This window comes from Rattus norvegicus, chromosome 20 (genome assembly GCF_036323735.1).
Source record: "Rattus norvegicus strain BN/NHsdMcwi chromosome 20, GRCr8, whole genome shotgun sequence".
Classification (NCBI taxonomy): Eukaryota; Metazoa; Chordata; class Mammalia; order Rodentia; family Muridae; genus Rattus; species Rattus norvegicus.
The window spans coordinates 32,098,549-32,120,581 of NC_086038.1; the positions used below are offsets into that span (position 1 = coordinate 32,098,549).

General features: G+C 42.1%; 1 protein-coding gene across 5 annotated transcripts in view; it reads right to left on the reverse strand.

The window, feature by feature from the left end:
• Ros1 (ROS proto-oncogene 1, receptor tyrosine kinase) overlaps positions 1–22,033 on the reverse strand; it is a 151,348-nt gene that overhangs the window by 123,221 nt on the left and 6,094 nt on the right. For all 5 annotated transcript variants that reach the window (XM_008772862.4, XM_039098447.2, XM_039098445.2 and 2 more), the window contains 4 exon segments: positions 12,825–12,869; positions 9,089–9,148; positions 8,249–8,275; positions 3,107–3,167 (listed from right to left, as the gene is read on the reverse strand). In XM_008772862.4, coding sequence (XP_008771084.1) covers positions 3,107–3,167; positions 8,249–8,275; positions 9,089–9,148; positions 12,825–12,869 — 193 coding nt within the window.

Genomic DNA, 22,033 nt, shown 5'->3' on the forward strand with positions numbered 1-22,033 from the left:
TATAGGTGTTTAATTGTGCCTTTATAGAACATATTGGATAGTGTTCCTTTTGTTTCTGTTTTGTGAAATAGTTTGGAGAGTCTTGGTATTAGGTCTTCTATGAAGGTCTGATAGAATTCAGGACTAAACCCATCTGATCCTGGGCCTTTTATGGTTCACAGACTTTTTTTAATTGGATATTTATTATTTACATTTCAAATGTTATCCCCTTTCCTGGTTTCCCATCCATAAACTCCCTATCCCATTCTCCCTCTCCCTTCTTCTATGAGGGTGTTCCCCCTCCCTTTTTCACCTCCCTGCCTTGACATTCCCCTACACTGCGGCATCAAGCTTTAGCAGGACCAAAGGCTTCTCCTCCCATTGGTGCCCAACAAGGCCATCCTCTGATACATATGCAGCTGAAGCCATGGATCTGTCCACGTACACTCTCCCTAGGAGCTCTGGTTGGTTGGTGTTGTTGTTCTTAGGTAGGTGCAAACCCTGTCAGCTCCTTCAATCCTTTCTCTAACTCCTCCATTGGGGACCAGTTGGGAGACTTTTGATGACTGCTTCTATTGCTTTAGGAATTACAGGTCTGTTTAGATAGTTTGTCTGACCCTGATTTAACTCTGGTACCTGATACCTCTCTAGGAAATTGTCCATTTAATCCAGACTTTTCCAGTTTTCTTGAGTATAGGCTTTCGTAGTAGAACCTGATGGTTCTTTTTGAATTTCCTCAGATTCTGTTGTTGGGTCTCCCTTTTCATTTCTGATTTTGTTCATTTGGATACACTCTCTGTGACCTCTGGTTAATCTAGCTAAGTGTTTATCTATCTCATTAATTTTTACAAAGAACCAGCTCCTGGTTTTGTTGATTCTTTGTGTAGTTCTTTTTGTTTCTACTTCAGCCCTGAGTTTGATTATTTCCTGCTGTCTGCTCCTCTTGGGTGTATTTGCTTCTTTTTGTTCTAGAGCTTTCGGGTGTGCTGTCGAGCTGCTAGTGTAGATGCTCTCTCCAGTTTCTTTTTGGAGGCACTCAGAGCTGTGAATTTTCCTCTTAGCGCTGCTTTCACGGTGTCCCATAAGTTTGGGTAAATTGTGTCTTCATTTTCATTAAATTCTAAAATATCTTTGATTTCTTTCTTTATTTCTTCCTTGATCAAGTGATCATTGAGTAGAGCATTGTCCAGCTTCCATGTGTATGAGGGCTTTCTGTCATTTTTGTCACTGAAGACCAGCCTTAGTCCATGGTGACCTGATAGGATGCAGGGAATTATTTCTATCTTCTTATATCTGTTGAGGCCTGTTTTGTGACTAATTATATGGCCAATTTTGGAGAAGGTGCCATGAGGTGCTGAGAAGAAGGTATATCCCTTTGTTTTAGGATGAAACGTTCTATAGATATCTGTTAAATCCATTTGGTTCATAACTTCTGTTAGTTTCACTGTGTCTCTGTTTAATTTCTATTTCCATGATCTGTCCATTGATGAGAGTTTGCGTTTAGTTTTTATGGAAGTTCTTGTTACATAAGATATCACCCAAAGTCTCAACCTTTTTAACTATGACATCATAGAAAGAGTACAGTGAGCTCCATTGTTATGCCATGAACCACACCTGAGCAGTAGAGCCAACAGCATCCAGTAGGTACCCACTTGTCCTGGATCCCTCAGGACTGAAACTATCCTGTTACCTCCCTGAGAGTGTTATGACGCCCTAGGGCACTTCTGCAATGTCTTGGGATGCTTTTCTGTATCATTTAGAAATCACAAATACAGATTTTATGTATAGTTAACCTTCACAACAAAGATAAAAAATAATGTCACAGCTCAACCCGTTTACAGAAATGCAGAGTATTGTTTTTCTGTTTCTTTTGTTTATGAGACACTAAGGGGCAGAGTATCTTGGGACAGCAGGTAACACTCTCCTCCCAATTTCCAACAACCAGTGGGGTAAACACTAGCCTCTGAGAGAAAAATGACAGCTTGTGAAACATTCAATTGATTGATTTGAATCAACCAAGTTCTGGACCTCCAGACATCACTGGAAAATTGGTGCATTGGGACAAAGCCACTTACGTTCTCACACACACACACACACACACACACACACACACACACGAGTTTCCCACCCATTCCAAATTCAGCCCTGGATTACTTCACATTAAATAAATTACCCTGATATCTTCAGCTCATCAAAACAGCAGCCTTCCTTGATATCAAGTCTGTTCAGGATGTAATGCCCTCATTAGAATAGGGCTGGGCTTGGGCTAGCCCAGGCTTGGGCTGGGCATGTAGCTCATCAATAGAGTGGTTGCCTAGCATGCATAAGAACCTACAATTTGATCCTGAGAACCCTATAAAACTGAGTACAGTGATACATTATTCCCAGGAGAATAGAATTAGAGGCAGGAGGATTAGGAGTTCAAGGTCTCCCTTAACTACATAATAAACCTAAGGTCATTTGGGCCCTGAGAGCCCACTGTCTTAGATAGATAGATAGATAGATAGATAGATAGATAGATAGATAGATAGATATTGATTGATAGATAGATAGATGGATAGATAGATAGATGATAATAGATAGATAGATAGATGTTGATTGATAGATAGATGGATAGATAGATGATAGATAGATAGATAGATAGATAGATAGATAGATGATAGAGAGATAGATAGATAGATATAGATTGATAGATAGATGGATAGATAGATAGATGATAGATAGATAGATAGATGATAGATAGATAGATAGATAGATAGATAGATAGATAGATAGATAGATAGATAATACACCTACTAATGTTGAAGACACAATACTGCCCTAAGTGTCAGTGTTTCACATTCCCTGTATTTTATCTACAACAGGCTATTGGCTCTTCTCTTCGTCAGCATGACCCTAGTATTTGAAATCACAGGATGCTTTTCATATACAATTCTTGTCAGAGACAGTTTTTGGGTTTTGAGACAGGACGCCACTCCGCCGCCCACGCTGACCTTAAGCTTGCTGCAGCCATCCTACCTCAGCCTCCTGGGTGCTGGCTCTACAGGCGAGAGCCACCCAAGTCTCATATACAAATATTTCCTATGCTGTTAATACGGGAGTGTAGGTGTTTCAATCGTTTTCTTACCCAGCACTTCCTCTTCGTAGCTACCCTCCGCGTTGCTGCAGCCGACCTCACAGGACTCCCTCTGTGGAAGACAGGTGGTGGGGATCAGTGCCAGGTTTGCTGATAAGCTTCAAAATCAGGAACCTAAATGAACTTTCTAACTTTATAAGTGAGGCGAGGTGCCAGGTTTGCTGATAAGCTTCAAAATCAGGAACCTAAATGAACTTTCTAACTTTATAAGTGAGGCGAGGCGTCATAGGCCTGTCATCCTAGCCCTTTCTAGAGTCAGGAGTTCAAGGCTGTCCTTAGCTACTCTCATAAAGTTTGGGGTAGCCTATGCTATATAAGAATCTGTCTCAAACATGGAGGAAAAAAAGAATGACAAAGAGCACATGCATTTAAGGTGCACAGAAGTTCTGGTGGTAATTTCCAAAATCGTGTCATCATTGACTCATTGTGATTTTAGAACATTCCCTTCCTCCCAAGAAGAAACCCTGCAGAGTGCCTTGTATATTTGAATTTGTTCTGTTTCATTTTGCTTACTCTCGATCTACTGAATTTATTCCATGTCCCTGTCATTCTATAGTTTGAGGAAAAAGAAAACAAAACAAAAACAAACACTAAACTTAATAGTCCCATTTTATTTTTACTATCTTGGTCAAAGTTTTGATGATCTAGAAAACTAAAATTCCAGCCCAAGACAATGCATTTGATTTTCTATTTGTAGTATTTTCCCTATTATCCTTAGAATTAAAAATTGACTATTATATAGTCAATTATATAATACTCTACATTCTAATGGATGTCTTCAAACCAATGCTGACTTTTAAGGTCTCCAACAGCCCAATGACAATGGACACCTTTATCTCATTAAAGCAGAAAGCAGGGTACATATTTGAGAACTGAAACCCGAATTGCCCACAACTTGGGATGTTTCACCCTTAGCTACAGAGAAAAGAAACTCATGCGGGAAAAGCACACATCGTAAAAGTCCAGAGAGGCTGTGCTCAATCTTCCTGCTGTCCTCCCGTTTATAATTGCAATACCAGGAACAGCCTGCTGTCAGTCCCAGGATGGTGGGAGAAACCATAACACAAGACACCTGCCCTGGAAAGAAGAGACGTAACATGCAAATATTAACTTGAAGATGTTTGAACTGTGCACCGAAAGAAGTCGGGCCGATAAGCCTGGGTTTACTTAGTTAAGGATTAATTCAAATACTGTGCTTTAGGCTTGGGATTGTTTAACTTAAAGATTCAGTTACTTCTCACATCCTCTTTGAAGATTTGAGTAAAGCTCGTTTAGCACAGCTACCCAAGGTGGAGAAAATACAAACCACCAGGAGACAAAAGCACTCCATAGAATGAGCATTTTTCTTCCAGGAATCAAAGGATTTTGTTTAGAAATGGCTATTACTTGGAAATATAGGCTATCCTGGAAAAAAGGAAATTGTGGTCCTGTTTTTCGTGTTTATTTTTTTCAGGGGAAGATAAAATAAACTTAACATCAATCTGAGAGGTTCAACATTATCTGGAGTGGAGGCTAAACTGTCAGCTATGCCGCCCCACTCATGGAGGCAAAGCAACATCAGACTTTATGATGAAGGGCAGCAGCCAGCATTTCCCAAGCCTAAAATGCCTGGCTAACCACAAAGACGTGGTTGTTTCAAAGCAGTTCACAGAACTAAGCCAGAAGCTTCTAGACCATGCTCAACCTTCCTAATTCTATGACCCTTTAATTCAATTCCTCGTGCTGTAGTGACCTCCCATCACAAAATTATTTCATTGCTACTTCCTAACTGTAATTTTGCTACTGTTATGAATCATAATATAAATATCTGATATACAAGATATCTGATATGCTCCCCAGGTTGAGGACCACTGATTTTGTGCCCATCTATTCCAGGATACTGGGCTGCCAACACTCTTCTGTCCAAGGACTTCATCCACCTGCCAGAGTCCAGTCTACCCTCACTATCATTTTCCCACAGTACTGAGACAATCGTTATTATCCCTTGGCTTCCCAGACTGGCTCATAGGCTGCTGACACCTTTCCTAATTTTCTTAACACAAGGCAGAAACATCCCTCTAACCTCCATATGAATTGCGACATTCCTTTCTAAAAGATCTTTCATTCATTCAAGAATATTTATTAAATTCTCTTTTTGTCCCAAATATTGTTCTCAGCCATAAGAACATGGAGGCAAACAGCATAGTCCCCTACCTTTGTGGAATTTACATTGTCTTAGAACGGGACATAAAATAAATGAATGGCAAGTTTAAAGCAAACACCCCAGATAATAAAAAATGAATGTGGCTGAGCTCGGTAGAACTGGTCTGTGTCAGGACAACAGGAGCAAGAAGTAAGAAGATCAAAGCCACGGGGCGTGACTAGGAGACGTCCTTTTAGTGTGATCTGCTGAAACAGTGCAGAGTTGCCTCTCAACTAAGACTTGAGCAGAGGGGCAGAGGTTGTGATAGTGTTCGTGGGGTACATAGACCTCTAGATGTAGGAAGAGCCACCTACAGTTGTAGAAGAGCTGAAGCCACGATGTCTGACAAAGAATGTGGGGAAAGGGACTCAAGTTGGGTCAGACACAAGGGCAGTGAGGCTGTCAAATGGCAATAAGAAGCCACAAAACGTCTTCCAGAAATAAAGAAGCCTGCATTTACCCTCTGTCCAAAGGTTACATGCTACCCTAATCACAGGCTATGTTTTAAATGATCCTGTGGCATCATCATCTTCTGGGTTCTAATCTCTAAGTTACCATTTCTAAGCTTTTCCTCCAAAGACTCCATAATACAAACCTCCCATGCTGGAAACACTCATGATGAAAGTGCTTGATTCCCAAAAGGTATAGATGACTGAATTAAAACTCTCATAGGGAAAAAGAATCACATTGCACATGTAAGCATGGACCACCAGGAAGCACAGCGATTGGCATGTGAGACTCTCCTTGGTTTCCCTCACTGACAAAGTCGTCCTAATGGCTGTCATGTAAGAGGAATGATGCTTGGATCATATAATAGGGTTCTGAGGAAATTTGGTTTGTTTGTTTTTTTTTTTTTTCATCTCATCGAGGGTGTTTCATGTCAACTAAACCTCAACTCTATCCACTGACAGGGGAAATCCGCTTGGATGCTACATAGCCACTGACTACTGAGTATTTAAAGCCCCAATGTATAGTTTTACTTCCTGTTAAACAGGAAGGTCTATGCCTTGATGCTTATTCAGGGGTAACCATGAACATCCAGCCTCAGGCAAGGTAGCATAGTTCCAGCTCAGGTTCCAAGGCATCCAAGCAGAGCAGAGCAACGATTTTATTATTTTACTTGTTGTTTGTTGTTTGTTTGTTTGTTTATTCACTGGGGTGGAAGCTCATGTCATGGCCCAAGCATGTAGATCAGAGGGCAGCATACAGGATCCGATAGTCTCCTTTCACCATGTGGCTTCCTGGCTTTCAAACCCAAGCCATGAGATCTGGCAGCAAGTTCCTTTACTCACTGAGCCATCTTACCATCCCACAACCAGGTTTTATAACTGAAAAATAAAGCAAGTCTTTGCAGAAAAGAAGGGGAAAATGATTCAGTGTTAGCAAGGGATTTTGGCCAATGGAATGGAATTAAAGGGTTCTCTTTGGGTTTTTTTTTTACTGTTCCTTAGTTTTATCTTTGGATTGGGTGATCCTCCTGCCTCTACCTTTTAAGTGTATATAATACAGATATACACCACCACACGTGGCCTAACAGGTGTCATTTAATGTGATGTAAATGTGTATGGCAGTGCGCACTGTTTGGAGAAAGATGGCTCAGTGATTTAAGGCGTTTGTGGCAAAGCTGACAAGCTGATTTCCATCCCAAGAACCCACATGGTGGAAAGTGAGAATGACCCCTGCAAACTGTCCTCTGATCTCCACACACATCCGTGAGCACATCCACCTATCCAACACAAACACAAAATAAGTAAATAAACGTTAAAAAATGTTTTAAGAAAATGCTCTCAGCAAAGATATCCCAGAGTGCACTCTTCTATCCTTTCTTCCCTGCCAGACCCAGCCTCCCAGTTGTCCAACATTGAAAATTATAATCTTCTGTATTAGATTGAGGTTACAGTTTGCCCTTGTACTCAGGTTATAAATTTCTGTGTATTTTTCAAATTTGGCCAACTGAGCAGCAAAAGTATTTGAAATTGCATCTTAGGAAACCATGTACATATATTTAAAGCATGCATACACTTCTTTTGTCTTAATTTCATAAACAATACAGTTTTAAAAACTATGTAAGGGCTGGAGAGATGGCTCAGTGGTTAAGGGCACTGATTGCTCTTGCCAAGGTACTGAGTTCAATTCCCAGCAACCACATGGTGGCTCACAACCATCTGTAATGAGATCTGATGTCTTCTTCTGGTGTCTGAGGACAGCTACAGTGTACTCACATACATACTATAAATAAATAAAATTAAAAAAAAAACTATTTAAACTGAACATGGTGGCACAGGCTCATAACATGGCAGCAGAGGCAGGAAGACGAGGAATACATTGTTATCCTGAGCTACAGAGAGTGTTTGAGGTCAGTGTAGTTTACATGAAATATTGTCTCAAAAGTATGGAGGAGAGGGAGGGGAGGGATGAGCTATTTCTGAGGTATTAACTATTAAAAGTGAAATAAAGATGATTTAAAGATGTAGGGATATGTATAGGTCATATTCCTGCATTTACAATGAGGGATTTGAATATGGAAGAATTTGTGAATTTTGAGAGTTCCTGGAAGCATTCCCCCTTGGGTACGGAGGGATGATAGACATACATATATATATGTGTGTGTGTGTGTGTGTGTGTGTGTGTGTGTGTACATACATATATTTATATATGAGTGTCTGTGAATGCATATATACATGTATGTGTATATGCATGTGTGAATTTGTATATATGCACATACATATTAATAAAAACTTACATATACATACAGATATAGAAAACAGCAAATGTCTTTGCCAAAATGGGATTAGACCCTCCCATTAGACACTTCTCATAGAAAAAAAATAAAAAAAAATAAATAGATTTGTGGCTGAGAATTTCTTCATCTTCCTTTAATAGCCTTTTGCAGTCTAAGAACACAGACTTGAGTTTGAGCATATTTTCTTTGCAAGTGATTGTGAACTCACCTCACAAATGGTGACATATGTATCATTCTGCATGGAAAAAAAAAACAGAAAGAAAGGAAAGTTATGTAAAGTCCTGAAAGTCGCAGGTAACTTTAGTTAAGTCAGTTGTGCATTCCCTCCAACAGAATTTTTTTTCTAACAATATTAATCAACCATAAGACCAAACAATAGGAGTTCATGTGGGCATGGTGGCACATGCCTATAATCCCAGCCCTAGAGAGTGATGCAGGAGAATCTCAAATTCAAGAGCATATGGAGACCCTGCTGAGAGAAAGGGTTGGGGGGAGGTGGCGTCCAGGTAAGCTACTATGTTAATATCTCAAAAAATTATGATGTTTGCATCATTAGGAAAATAATAAAATGGGTCATCTACTAGAAACTTCTCAGCATACTTGAAGACAGCTGCAGCTCAAGGGAGACAGACTGAACTGAAAGCCATCAATAGCTCTGGCTAACAAATCCAGCAGGTTCTTCTGCCCACATTAGCAGCTTCCTGGATGGTTGCCTAGAAACAAATGTGGCGTTCCCACTCATGTACTCAGCAAGTGTTAGCACCTGCTTTGTGTTCCACTCTTGTCGATGGATAAGACATGGTCTAAAAATGGGCTCATTAACAGAAAAAGATATTAGGAGGCTGGAGAATGGTTCAGTTGGTAGATTGCTGGCTCAGGTTCAATCCCTGGGACCCACATAGCTCACGTGGTGGTACCTGACTGTAATCCCAGCACTCTGGAGATAGATCAGAAAGTTAAAAGTCATCCTTAACTATGTGTGAGCCTGAGGCCAGTCTGGGCTACATAAGGCCCCATATTAAAATATGTAACAATAAGTAATACTTACACACTTCAAAGCACACTTCTCCTGATCTATAGAGTTCCAAAACTGACATCCTTGGATGCACTACAAGAAATGGGAAATAGGTGTGAAGAAATGAGACATTTTTTTGTCCTTAGAAAGTACATAGTAATGAGAAGCACCACCTTGTATCTTAGAAATAGAGCTCTACTGAAAATGCTAATGTGGCTCGCTGCAAGCTGGCCGGGAAGCAGAGTAACATTAAGTCCTTGGCAGGATGAGACCCCAAGAGATATCTCAGGTGACTCCCAGGGCAACAAAGCATCAAGCATACCATGAGTCTCCCTCTACGTCCACACACCCAGCAAGACTCAAAACCAGGGCTTACAACAAGGCAAAATGCCCAAACTAGTAGCTAGACCAGGTTTGAATCTGTTAAATTCTGCCTGCTTTTATCCCAAAGCTGCTCTCAAATGTCATCCCATGGCTGTCCTGGTCTCCGCTTTCACAGATGGCTCATGGCTCCCACCTTGTCTGTGTCGTGCACCCTCTCGTTAGACACCTATGCCTGAGTCCCCCTACAGAGTCAGCATGTAACACGCTGAGTCCCTCCCACCTGCACGTTCTCCATTTGCAAGTTGGTGATGCCTAAACCAGGATCACATTTTCTTTCTCTGACTCCTCACTCTCCTCCCAAAATAGCGCCATAGGCTCATATCCTTAAACACTTAGTCCCTGGTTGGTGAAACTGTTTGGGAAGGATTATGAGGTGTGGTCTTGTTGAAGAAGATTTGGTCTCTCTGCCCTGTGATTGTTTCTCAAGATAGGAGCTCCCAGCTATTGCTCCACACCATGCCTGCCTACTGCCATACTCCCTGCCAAGGTCATGGATTCTAACAGTCTGAAATTGAAAGCCCCCAATATATTCTTTCTTCTATAAGTTGCCTTCATCATGGTTTCTTATTCCAGCAATAGAAGTATAAAACAAGTATCCAACATGGAGTAGCAAATTAGCATATCTTTGGATTATATTGTTAGAATTCTTCATTTTAAAAGTCGATGTTTGGCCGTTTGTGCAGTAGTGGTACCTTGTGGTAGAGGTAAATAATTGCTCTCTAATGGATTTAAGGCCCACTCCAGGAGAGTCTAGGAGAGTAAACCTGGTCAAAAGCCAATAGTGGGGGAGATGACAGGCCTTAAAAGGCAGTGGCTCTTAACCTGTGGGTTGCAACTACATTATGATTCATAACAGCATCAAAATTGCAGTTAAAATGTAGCAGTGAAATAATTTTATAACTGAGGGTCACCATAACATGAAGAACTGTATTAAAGATGATCAGAATGAAAAGGGATTAGAACTATTGTTATAAGAGAACTGGAGACTGCTGGTTAGCTAAATTGACATGGTTTTATACTGCCTTATAAATATTTATGTCGATATCCATAGACAAAGGTGACTCTCAGCCGCAGTCACAGAATCCTCGTTTTCCAGTAAATAAAATACAGAGATCCATGGTTGGCCAATGGGCTACAAATATAGGATACATGAGTGCTCAGCTCTGAACAAAACACTTACATCATCTCCTCTGAGGCTCAGTCAACATCATACAACAAAGGTCGAAGAAATGTATGAGTGAGAAGATAGGGAAGAGATTTTTCAAAACCCTCTATGTCTGAGTAAGACACAGCCATTGGAATCCTGAACTCACAGAAGCTAAAGATCCCTGTGTGGAGTGTACACAAGAGCAAGTGCACCAACTGTCGGACAAGGGTAGAGGAGAGGCTGAAGAGCTCCTACCCTTTGCTGCTAATAAGATTTAGGAACAAAGGGAGTCATTGCCTTCAGTTTTGTCCCCATGGAGATTCCACCAGGCTCTAATGGATAGTTTTAATCCAATAGTCACATAGATGGCTACACTAAATTAGTTCCAAAATCAAACCAAAAGTCATGAATCTAGAAAAGAGACTATGGGTATGTGAGGATTTGGATAGAGATGAGAAAAGGAAGAGGAAATAATCAGACCTGTTATAGCCATGTATATAATTGCCCAAGAAAAAACTTAATTTTTCTGCATTTGGTCTTTGAATTTTGACTTGGGATTAGGAGAGGATTCCTTGCCATTTCTGAAGTAGCCCTCCATTTTATGTTACATGTTTATGCAAAGATGTATTTCAGCATTGACAATTATAAAATTAAAATACCTGTCAATTTTGGAAAATGTTAAAGTTGCTGAGTATCTTACAGAATCAAACATTTAACTAAAGGGCTACAGAAATGGTTCAATGGTTGAGAGCATTTGCTGCTCTTGCAGAAGATTTAGGCTCAGTCCCCAGCACCCACCTACAGGAGTTAGTCCTTTCCGTCCAACCATGCTGATCTTGGGAACTGAACTCAGATGGTCAGATTAGTGGCTGGCACCTATTCCCACTGAGCTGTCTCCAGTTATTCTCCCATATACACCAAGATCGTGTGAAATCTCCTTAGAGGAAAAAGGATCTCAAGCGGGGAAAGTCTAAAAATCTTTGTACTGTACAGCCACCAAACTAGATAAAATGGATGAAGCAAAGAATTGCAGGCCAACAGGAACCGGATGTAGATCTCTCCTGAGAGACACACCCAGAATACAGCAAATACATAGGCGAATGCCATCATTAAACCACTGAACTGAGAACAGGACCCCCGTTAAAGGATTCAGAGAAAGAACTGGAAGAGCTTGAAGGGGCTCGAGACCCCATATGTACAACAATGTCAAGCAACCAGAGCTTCCAGGGACTAAGCCACTACCTAAAGACTATACATGGACTGACCCTGGACTCTGACCTCATAGGTAGCAATGAATAGCCTAGTAAGAGCACCAGTGGAAGGGGAAGCCCTTGGTCCTGCTAAGACTGAACCCCCAGTGAACGTGATTGTTGGAGGGAGGGTGGTAATGGGGGAAGGATGGGGAGGGGAACATCCATAGAGAAGGGGAGGGGGAGGGGTTTGGGGGGATGTTGGCCCGGAAACCGGGAAAGGGAATAACACTCGAAATGTAAATAAGAAATACTCAAGTTAATAAAGATGAAAAAAGAATCTTTGTGCTGGGAACTCTTCCTCTTTTAGCCTGAAGGCCCTACGGGCAAGTGAGGTATTCTTTGGCCCCGTGTGTGACCTCTTATTTGTCCCATGATAACAACGCTATTATGTTTTCTGTTCATGGTTTTATGTATGTGTCTGAAAGGTTTGTGGTTCCTTCAAACACAGGCCTCAGTTGTAAACTCCTTCTGCCTAGCCCAGTGCCTGCCACGTACACGTGTTAAGTCAATAAACATTTGTTAGGTAAGTGAATCTGCATGAAGAAAAATAATAAAGCCACAAAACATAATTGCTGAAAGAAACAAGAACTGTACAGCCCAACTTTTACCATCAGACATCACATAATAAAATATTAAGTCATTTATCTCAAGTCACCCAGCTGTATAAGTCCTTTGCTTTTTTTCTACTTTAACACATTTCTTTTTTTTTTCTTTTTTTCGGAGCTGGGGACCGAACCCAGGGCCTTGTCCTCGCTAGGCAAGTGCTCTACGGCTGAGCTAAATCCCCAACCCAACACATTTCATTTTTAATGAATTCTATAATTCAGACTTCTCACTGTTTCCAACAGAACTTTTTTCACCAAAAATGAGTAAAGGAGACTTTATTTAGCAATTACTCTTATTGTAATAAAACAGACTTGATATTCCTTTTTTTTTTTAAACCAACACAAACTGTAAGTTCTTGACAAGAGAAGTAATTACTCACTGCCTCACTCAGATTGTACCGGGTGCCGCTGTCAAGCTGCCTGCCCTGCAATAAAGAAGGAACAAAAGACACAATCAACACCATCAGTATCATCGATACCTCACCAAGGTGCCATTACACTTCTTTTAACCTCCTGTGAATGGTTTTCCTCTCAGGGTTTTCCAATGGTAGAGTGACTTTCCAAGTGTCTTCAAGTCATCTAATCTGGTACAGATTGTGTATGTAGTACCTAGAAATTCTGCAGCATCTGCAAGAATGGGTATGAGAGTGTGGCTCTGAAAGGACAGTGGGATATCGTGGCCAGTTAAGTGAATCTGTGGGTTAGGTCTCCTGAATTAGGAAAAGAAAACTATTTTCAATTGTCCTCTTTTTTTTAATTACCCAGTGACTATGGGTTACTGAGTAATTCCACAAATTTGGAATGTCGTAAATTATCAACCAGGTGGTGATGGTACACACCTTTAATCCTAGCACTTGGGGGCAGAGGCAAGTGGATCTGAGTTTGAGACCAGCAAGATCTACAGAGTAAGTTCCAGAACAGCCAGGGCTACCCGGAGAACCCTTGCCTTGAAAAAACAAACAAACAAACAAACAAACAAACAGAAAACAACAAAACAAACACAATCTCTCTCTTTTTGCCTCACATATTTGAAATTGTTAAGAAGGCATTTATGGGGCCGTAGTTAAGAGCGCTGGCTCTTGCAGAAAACTTGGGGTTCAATTCTGAGCACCTACATGGTAACTCACAACCACCCGTGACTCCAGATCCTAAGGATCTGATGCCCTCTTCTGGCTTCCGCAGACACTAGGCATGCACATAGTACAAAGACCGAACATTCATATACGTAAAATAACAATTTAAAAGAGTAAAAAAAGAAAGAAAGGAAATGAAAGAGAAAGAAAGGCAGGCAGACAGGAAGGAAGGAAGGAAGGAAGGAAGGAAGGAAGGAAGGAAGGAAGGAAGGAAGGAAGGAAGGAAGGAAGGAAGGGGCATTTGTTGGGGCTAGAGAGATAGCTCAGTGGCTAAGACTGCCATGTATATATACAGAGGGCTCGAGTTTAGTTCCAAGCACCCACATCAGGTTGCTCCCTACCATCAAGAATCTCATCCCATAGGAACTAATATCTTCTTCTAGCCTTCACAGACACTTGCATCCACGTGCAGGAACCCACACAGAGAGACATTCACACACATACAAGTCACTTAAAATAACAAAGATTTTTAAGAGAAATTTTCTGTTTCATTTTGTTTTATCTTACTGGTTTGGGAAATAGGGTCTTGTGTAGCATAGGATGGCCTCCAAAAGAGTATACCGGATCGAAACGTGGTTCTGTTTAGTTGTTCTGGGGTTTGGGTTTGGTTTGGATTGGTTTGGTTTATCCAGTGCTAGCAATCAAATCCAGAGCCTTGTGTTTGCTATGCAAGAAGTTTTCAATGGTTGCTTGGTTGGTTGGTTTGGGGTTGAGTTTTTGTTTGTTTACTTTGTTTTTGTTGTTGTTGTTGTTGTTGTTGTTGTTGGGGGTGGTCTAAGAAAAATAAAAGGAATTGGAGGAGGGTCTATAACTTGCACATTTTTCTGGTCCTTGTTTGAGTGTAGTCCTTCATCTACAGGAAGAGAATGAAAGACAGCAATACCAGCCCATAATGCCGAGATCAGTACTGGCATGGTGTCCCATGAGTAGGAATTACTTTCAGCCATGCTCTACTCTACAGACTTGTTCAAACCACAGGCAGAGACAGCCTACGTGGACATTTCTAGCACTGTTTGGTCCTGATCAGAATCTCCATGATTTGGTTTGAGTTGGTTTGGTCTGGTGAGGTAAAACAGTATTTCACCACGTACCCTAGGCTGGTCTAGAACCGTCAATCCAACTGCCTCACCTCCTGAACCCAGAGATTATAGGCTTGCCACACCATTTCCCTTTGAGAATCTGCTGAGGGAGAAAGCCCACAGGGCCTCAATCTAAAATAAAGAATAACAGGCAACTAAGGAATGCTGAAAGTGGAAGAAATGGTCTTCCCCAGGGAAGAGCATACCGATGGCTATCCAATATCAAATGGTCAACCCTGAAAACAAAGGAATACACATCACATTATATGGACTGAGCAGATTCTGCCTCTGTATTTATGAGTATATATTTTATATATGACTTATATATACACATGCATAATACACAAACACACATGCATATATATATATGTATAGTACACACACACATACATATATACATATATTACAACAGTAAGAGAAAAAGACCATGTAATTTAAAGAGAACCAAGAATGGGGTACATGGGAGGGTTTGGGGAAGGAAAGAAAACAGGTAAATGGTGTAATTACATTATAGCCTCAAAAATAGTAAAAAAGGAATTTAAAAAAGTTTGTTAATCTGTGCGTTGGCACATACCTTTGATACCAGCACTCAGAAGGCAGCAGAAGAGGGATCTCTATGAGTTCGAGGACAGCCCAGTCTACATACTAAGTTCTAGATCAGCCAAGATTACAGTGAGACCATATACCAAACACCAACATAAAAAAGGATTATTGATATGAACCACTGAATTAGAGAAGCAATCAATACAGCAAGGGGCATAGTAGCGTCCTTGGCTTCCAGTTCTATAAACATGTCACAAGAAATTGAAGTGTGGTTTAGGCATTCAGTGTGGCCTCTGGAAACAGGGTGCTGTCACAGAGGACAGCCCATGGCTAAGCCAACATATACTCACTCTTTCCCATACGTTTCAGTCTTAATTTCCTAGACTCGGAACAGTGTCAGATGGGTAACTACTGTTCAATAAAGACACGCAAACTGTTAAAAGTATACGCCCTCCCCCTGTAAGAGTCAAGGGCAGCGTGGATGACAGCGCTTTGCTATCCCAGCCTGATACTCGGCTTGGTGGGCAAAGCTGTTTTATGCCTCGGTCTCCTAAACACGAAATCAAATTAAGTCAAATCCAGGCAGCGCAGCATGGGAGGAGGAAGACAGACCTGTAGACCACTGTGCCCCACCCCACTCCCTAAGACCTGCCTTCCAGCCTTTGGCACAGACAGGCAAAGGATACGCACTTGACCAAGCCACACAGCTCAGATGGAGGCTGTCACCCGGGGGCCTGCCAGCTCTTTGGCCAGCCTGCGGCAGGCTCCACCACAGTGTGCAAGTGTATGGTGGTCAGATGCAAGAGAAAGAGAACAGGGGGCAGCTTGAGGACTATGAAGAGATAGAACTCAAGACTCAAGGGTGGAGAGGAGTGGCCTGTTATGAGTGGTCAGCCCTGCCACCTGGGGCCATGGTGAGGTCCCAGCCTGAAATGCCACTGAGGGCCATGCCTGAGTCTGTAGCTATGCAATAGCAAGGGTCGATGTCAATGTCCGTGGCTCAAATTACCACTAGAGAACCCGGGAATGTCCCTGGTCCGGGAAGCCCCTGGGGGCCACATGGCACTCAGGAGAGCAGAGCCTGAACTTTGCTTAAGCACAGTAGCTCTGGCCCTGGTAGAGGGGCAGTAGGTGACCCTCCCTAATTTTAATCTCCTAACCTCCTGCCTCTACCTCTACAGTGCTGGGGTTATGAGCATGAGCCACCATGCCTAGCTTCTAATGTTTAATAGGACGTTTTGCTTCCCTGAACTTGTTCAAAATGAAGTTTTGATTCCTATGGGATGATTAGATCCTAATAATATAAATTCAGATGAACGATAACTGATTTGTAATTTCTATTTGCCCATCCCTTCAAACATTATGTTAACTCATAAAGGCAAAATAGAAAGTTTGTGTCCGTGTTAAACACCGAAATGGGAGAGTCCTGATGGTCACAAAGCCATAACATGGCAACCCTGCCTCCTGGTTGTCACCACTGGTAGAGAGAAAAATCAGCCAGCTGCCCAGAGTGGCAGCCAAGTGGCCTTGGGCAAGGAGCCTCTTCAGTATTCTGAAGAGGTAAATTGTGTCAGCAACTTCCTTTCATTCACAATCCCCCTCATAATCATCAGAGGTCACATTTATAGAGTCCTTCCCGGGCACTTTCAGAGCCGTTCTATGTGGTATCTCAATAAACCACCTCCACAACCCTACAAAACGTGTTCTGTCGCTAACTCTGTATCATAGCTGAGGTCCAAAGGGGTTCGGGACACTACTAGCTTTCCGATTTCGAAGGCGTAGGCAAGCTGTGTTCCTTGTGAACATCCTAGGACCCCTTTCTCAGACGCCTGGACTTCAGCTCTCCCTGCAAAGCTCCAGTCGCTCCAGTTACCTACCGCCAGCACACAAGCCTGATCCCACATCACAGCCTCTCTTGGCTGCTGCAACACCTACTCCTTGGCACAGCCTTCTCTACTCTGGCACCTGAGCTGGAACGAATCAAATTCTTCACTTCCTCCTTCACTAATGGAACTGAGTGGGCTACTGTGCATTTACACTCATTTTAACATACACTTGCTCAGTCAAGAGAAACGCTTGACTTAGCATAAGAAGAACGCTGCCTGATACATAAGCCACTTATGGCGCTTCAGATCGATAATCCCAGCATTCAGGTGTCTAAGATAAGGATTGATTCAAACCAGGCCAGAGAATGAGATTCTGACTCAAAACACACACACATACACACGTGCACACACACACATGCATACACACACACATGCATAAACACACACACATGCATACACACATACACGCACACGCACACACATACACACACATATATGCACACACACACATACACACACACACGCACACACACACACACACACACACACCACCACCACCACCAATAACAACAACAACAACAACTACAGGCTAGAGAAATGGATCAACGGTTAAGAGAGCACTGACTGCTCTTCCCGAGGACCTGGTTTCAAATCCCAGCAACACATGGCAACTCATCACCGTCTGTAGCTCCAACTCTAGGAGTTCTGACACCTTCACACAGATACACATGCATGCAAAACACCAAGGTATAGAAGGTAGAAAGAAAGAAAGAAAGAAAGAAAGAAAGAAAGAAAGAAAGAAAGAAAGAAAGAAAGAAGGAAGGAAGGAAGGAAGGAAGGAAGGAAAGAAAGAAAGAAAGAAAGAAAGAAAGAAAGAAAGAAAGAAAGAAAGACTTCTCCGCAAAAAAGGAAAAAAAGAATTGAAAAAGACTGAACTCATAACATTCAGAGAAAATTCAATCAAATACTGTACTACTATAATACAATATTTTAGGTTTTTATTTATCAATTAAAAAATAGAGTCGGTGCGGGACTCCATAGTACAGCACTATCTTGCCATATGCAAGGCTCTAGGTTCAACCACAGCACTGCCAATTATAAACACATAAATTTACATTTTAAAGAATTTTATCCAGGTGATGGTGGTTCACACCTTCAGTTCCAGCACTCAGGAGGCAGAGCCAAAGGGATCTCTGAGTTTGAGGCCAGCCTGGTCTACAGGATGAGTTCCAGGACAGTCAGGCTACACAGAGAAACTGTCTCAAAACAACTTTTTAAATATCTATCCCCACCTGGTATAAGATTGCTATATGCAGCTTTCCACACAGACTCCTGATCGAATAATCTCAAATAAGTTCCTTGATGATCAGGGCTAAAAAAAAAAAAAGTACCATCTTTGATATTTATTAACAAATTGTTTTCTAGAAAGTTATAATTTACCTCCGAATCTATAGTGAATGCTGACCCCACATCTTTGTTAACCATGAGCATTTTTTCATAAATACTCAAAGTTTACCAAACTAATAGCAGAAATAATGTATTGGTTTTTCCTTTCCAGTCCTTTGGTGACCTGAGGTTGGCTGTTATCACATGTGTTTTAGCAGTTTATAGTTATTGCATTTATTGAGCGGTGGCTTGAGCATATCACAGGACAGATGTGACAGTCGTAGGGCAATTTGTAAGAGTGGGTTCACTCCGTTATCCTGTGGGTCCTAGGGATTGAACCCAGGTCACTAGGCTTGGTTGCAAGCACCTTTCCCCACTTAGCCCTCTCACTAGCCCTAGAGTTCTTTTTGGTGGTTATTCCTACTCCTATTTTAAGTGCTTTTTTAATCCAAAGTTTTAAATATCACTTACTATATCTTGCTCCACATTGGAACTTTCTTTTTATCATTTTCTGTCTATTTTCCTAGTAAACAGAATAATTGAAGTTTGAAATAGTTAAACTATTAGGAAGTCTGTATTCGCGTCAGGCTTTTCTTTTTTAAGAGTTATTTATCTTACTGTGCGAATATGAAACTTTTTCCAGGATGCATGCATGCCTACCATGTGTGTTTGATCACCTAAATCTAGGACTACAGAGAGTTGTGAGCCACCATGGATTCGTAGGACTTGAACCCTAGTCCTTGCAAGAACAAATGCTCTTACCCTCAACCCACCTCTATAACCCCATTGTAGGCTGTAGGGGTGGTTCTGATGTTTTGATCAGGAATCCACATCTACGTGTGAACACTGAAGGTCTTGTTCTCAAATTGGTTCTTGAGCAATCAATAGAGATGTTAGCAGCCAATGAGCTGGGCGGAATATGCAGGACTTCTAGTTTTCCTACAGGCAGGCTAGTAGACACAGCGGAGGAGAAAGTATTCGCCATGCTTCGGAGAGAGAAAGAACCATCGCCCATGTGAGATCTCCGGTAGAGTGACCATCGGCTGTTTCTCTAACTGAGCCTGGGATCACAGGCAGGATATTAAAAACGTAATTAAGCTGAGGGCAGATTTAGGGAGCTGAACAAGGCGTTGAGCTGGGAGTGAAAAGAAGGGCAGGCTAGCAGAGAGAAGCTTACAAGAGCGCAGCCATTGAGCTAAAGCATATCAAAGATAAGCTTGTGTGTGTGTGTGTGTGTGTGTGTGTGTGTGTGTGTGTGTGTGTGTGTGTGTGTGTGTGTTTCATCAGCAGATCCAAGGAAACCTGGGCTAGTAGCATGGTTTACCCAGGGCTTAAAGCAGGGTAGCAAAAATCCATGATACAGAAGGCTTTCCAAGTCATTCCTACTCATAGGTTTTTGGCATTTTCCCTTATAAATTTGTCTACTGTTTTAATGAAACAAAAATCATGTGGTTTTGTTTGCTTTCTTTTTTACTGTGTTTAGGTTTTTGATGACTTATATTTTAATCATGCCCTTTTTGTAGCTCCTAGAAGTGATTTGCACCTGGTGGTAATGGAGGGGTTTTTTTGTCATTGTTTTTTGTTTTGTTTTGTTTTGTTTTGTTTTGTTTTGTTTTGTTTTGTTTTGTTTTTTTATATGCAGGTACAAAGGGCATCTGCAGGATTGAGTGCTCAACGTCATCCAACTACATAAGGAGTTCAAAACCCAGCCTAGGGGTTGGGGATTTAGCTCAGTGGTAGAGCACTTGCCTAGCAAGCGCAAGGCCCTGGGTTCGGTCTCCAGCTCCGAAAAAAAGAAAAGAAAAATAAAAAAACAGCCTATATGATACCCCATGTCAAAAAAAAAAATGGAGCTGTGTTAGCTTGAATCTTTATCTATAAAGCTAGAGATTCTAGCATGCAGCTATAGTCCCAGAACTCAGAGGCAGGGGTATCTCAGATCTAGGACAGCCAGGGTTACACAGAGAAAATCTCTCTCTCTCTCTCTCTCTCTCTCTCTCTCTCTCTCTCTCTCTCTCTCTCTCTCTCATATACATATACATATATATAATTACTTAAGAGATTTTGCCTTAAAAACAACAACAAATGAGTTGTCAGACTTCTGATCCCTGCATGAATGAGATTGTATGCCTCAATGAGATAGGAAGGTACACGTGTTCGCCCTCAAGCATATTCTGATATGAACTGTGAGTTGGAAATTGACGACTGTGGATCCCTGCAGTGTCCACAGGGTACCGTGTGTCAGAATGCTCTCGGGGCTTACTTTTGTGACTGTGCACCTGAATTCCATGGGGACTGTGTACCCCTGTGCACTCCACTTTGATGGATGTGACAGTCAGCCATGTCTCCATGGAGGTCTATGTGTGGATGGAAGAAACAACTATTACCACGACTGAACAGGATGTGGATTCACAGGGACACATTGTGATACCTTGATGCCTCTTTGTTGGTCAAAGCCTTGTCACAATGATGCTACATGTTGCTAAGACATTGCTAAGAGCAGTATTTGTCACTGCTGGCCTGGATGCACAGGTACTGTGTGAGATGGACATAAATAAATGCATAAGCAACCCCTTCCGATTTGTTGGGAATGTGCTGACTGATCTCTTTGGACACATTGTTGGCCTGACTTCCTCTTTTAACTACCCTGGAGCCTCAGGCTATGTCTGTATCTTTCAGCCTAGATTACATACAGGAGTCTAGTATAACTGTCCTCTGAGAGACTTCATCCAGCTGCTGACCAAAAAAGATGCAGAGACCCACAGCCAAACATTAGAGAGAGCTCTGGAAGTCTTGCGGAAGAGTTGGAGGAAGGATTGAGGAACTGGGGGTGGGGCGGGCAGTGGGAGAGATAAGGACTCCAAAATAAGACCAACAGAGTCAACTAACCTGGGTAAGTGGGGCTCTCAGGGACTAAACCACCAGCCAAAGAGCATACGAGGGCTGGAATAGTGCCTCCCCCGCATATGTAGCAGAAATGCAGCTTGGTATTCATGCAAGTCCCCCAACAACTGGAGTGGGGCTTCCCCTAACTCTGTTGCCTGCCTGTGGATCCTGCTTCCCTAATTGGGCTATCCAGTCTGGCCTCGGCTGGGGAGGAAGTTCTGCAGTGATTTGAGGTGCCAGGGTTGGTTCCCTGGGAGGGACCTCCCCCTTCTCAGAGGTAAAGAGGAGAGGGATGGAGGGAGGGTTCTAGGAGGGGGGGACTGTGAGGTGTTGGAGGAACTTTGATCTGGATATAAAGTGAATAGATAGATAGGGGAAAAAGCAACAAAGAATGAATTGTCAACTTTATCCTTACTCCTTATATAGATTTGGATTATTTTCCATTTTACTGGCTGTCTTAGTTCCTATTCCTGCATGAACATCATGAACAAAAAGCAAGTTGGGGAGGAAAGTGTTTATTCAGCTTACACTTCCACATTGCTGTTCATCACCAAAGGAAGTCAGGACTGGAACTTAAGGAGGTCAGGGAGCAGGAGCTGATGCAGAGGCCATGGAGGGATGTTACTTACTGGCTTGCTTCCCCTGGCTTGCTCAGCTTGCTCTCTTATAGAACCCAAGACCACCAGCCCAGGGATGGCATCACCCACAATGGGCTGGGTCCTCCCGCCTTGATCAC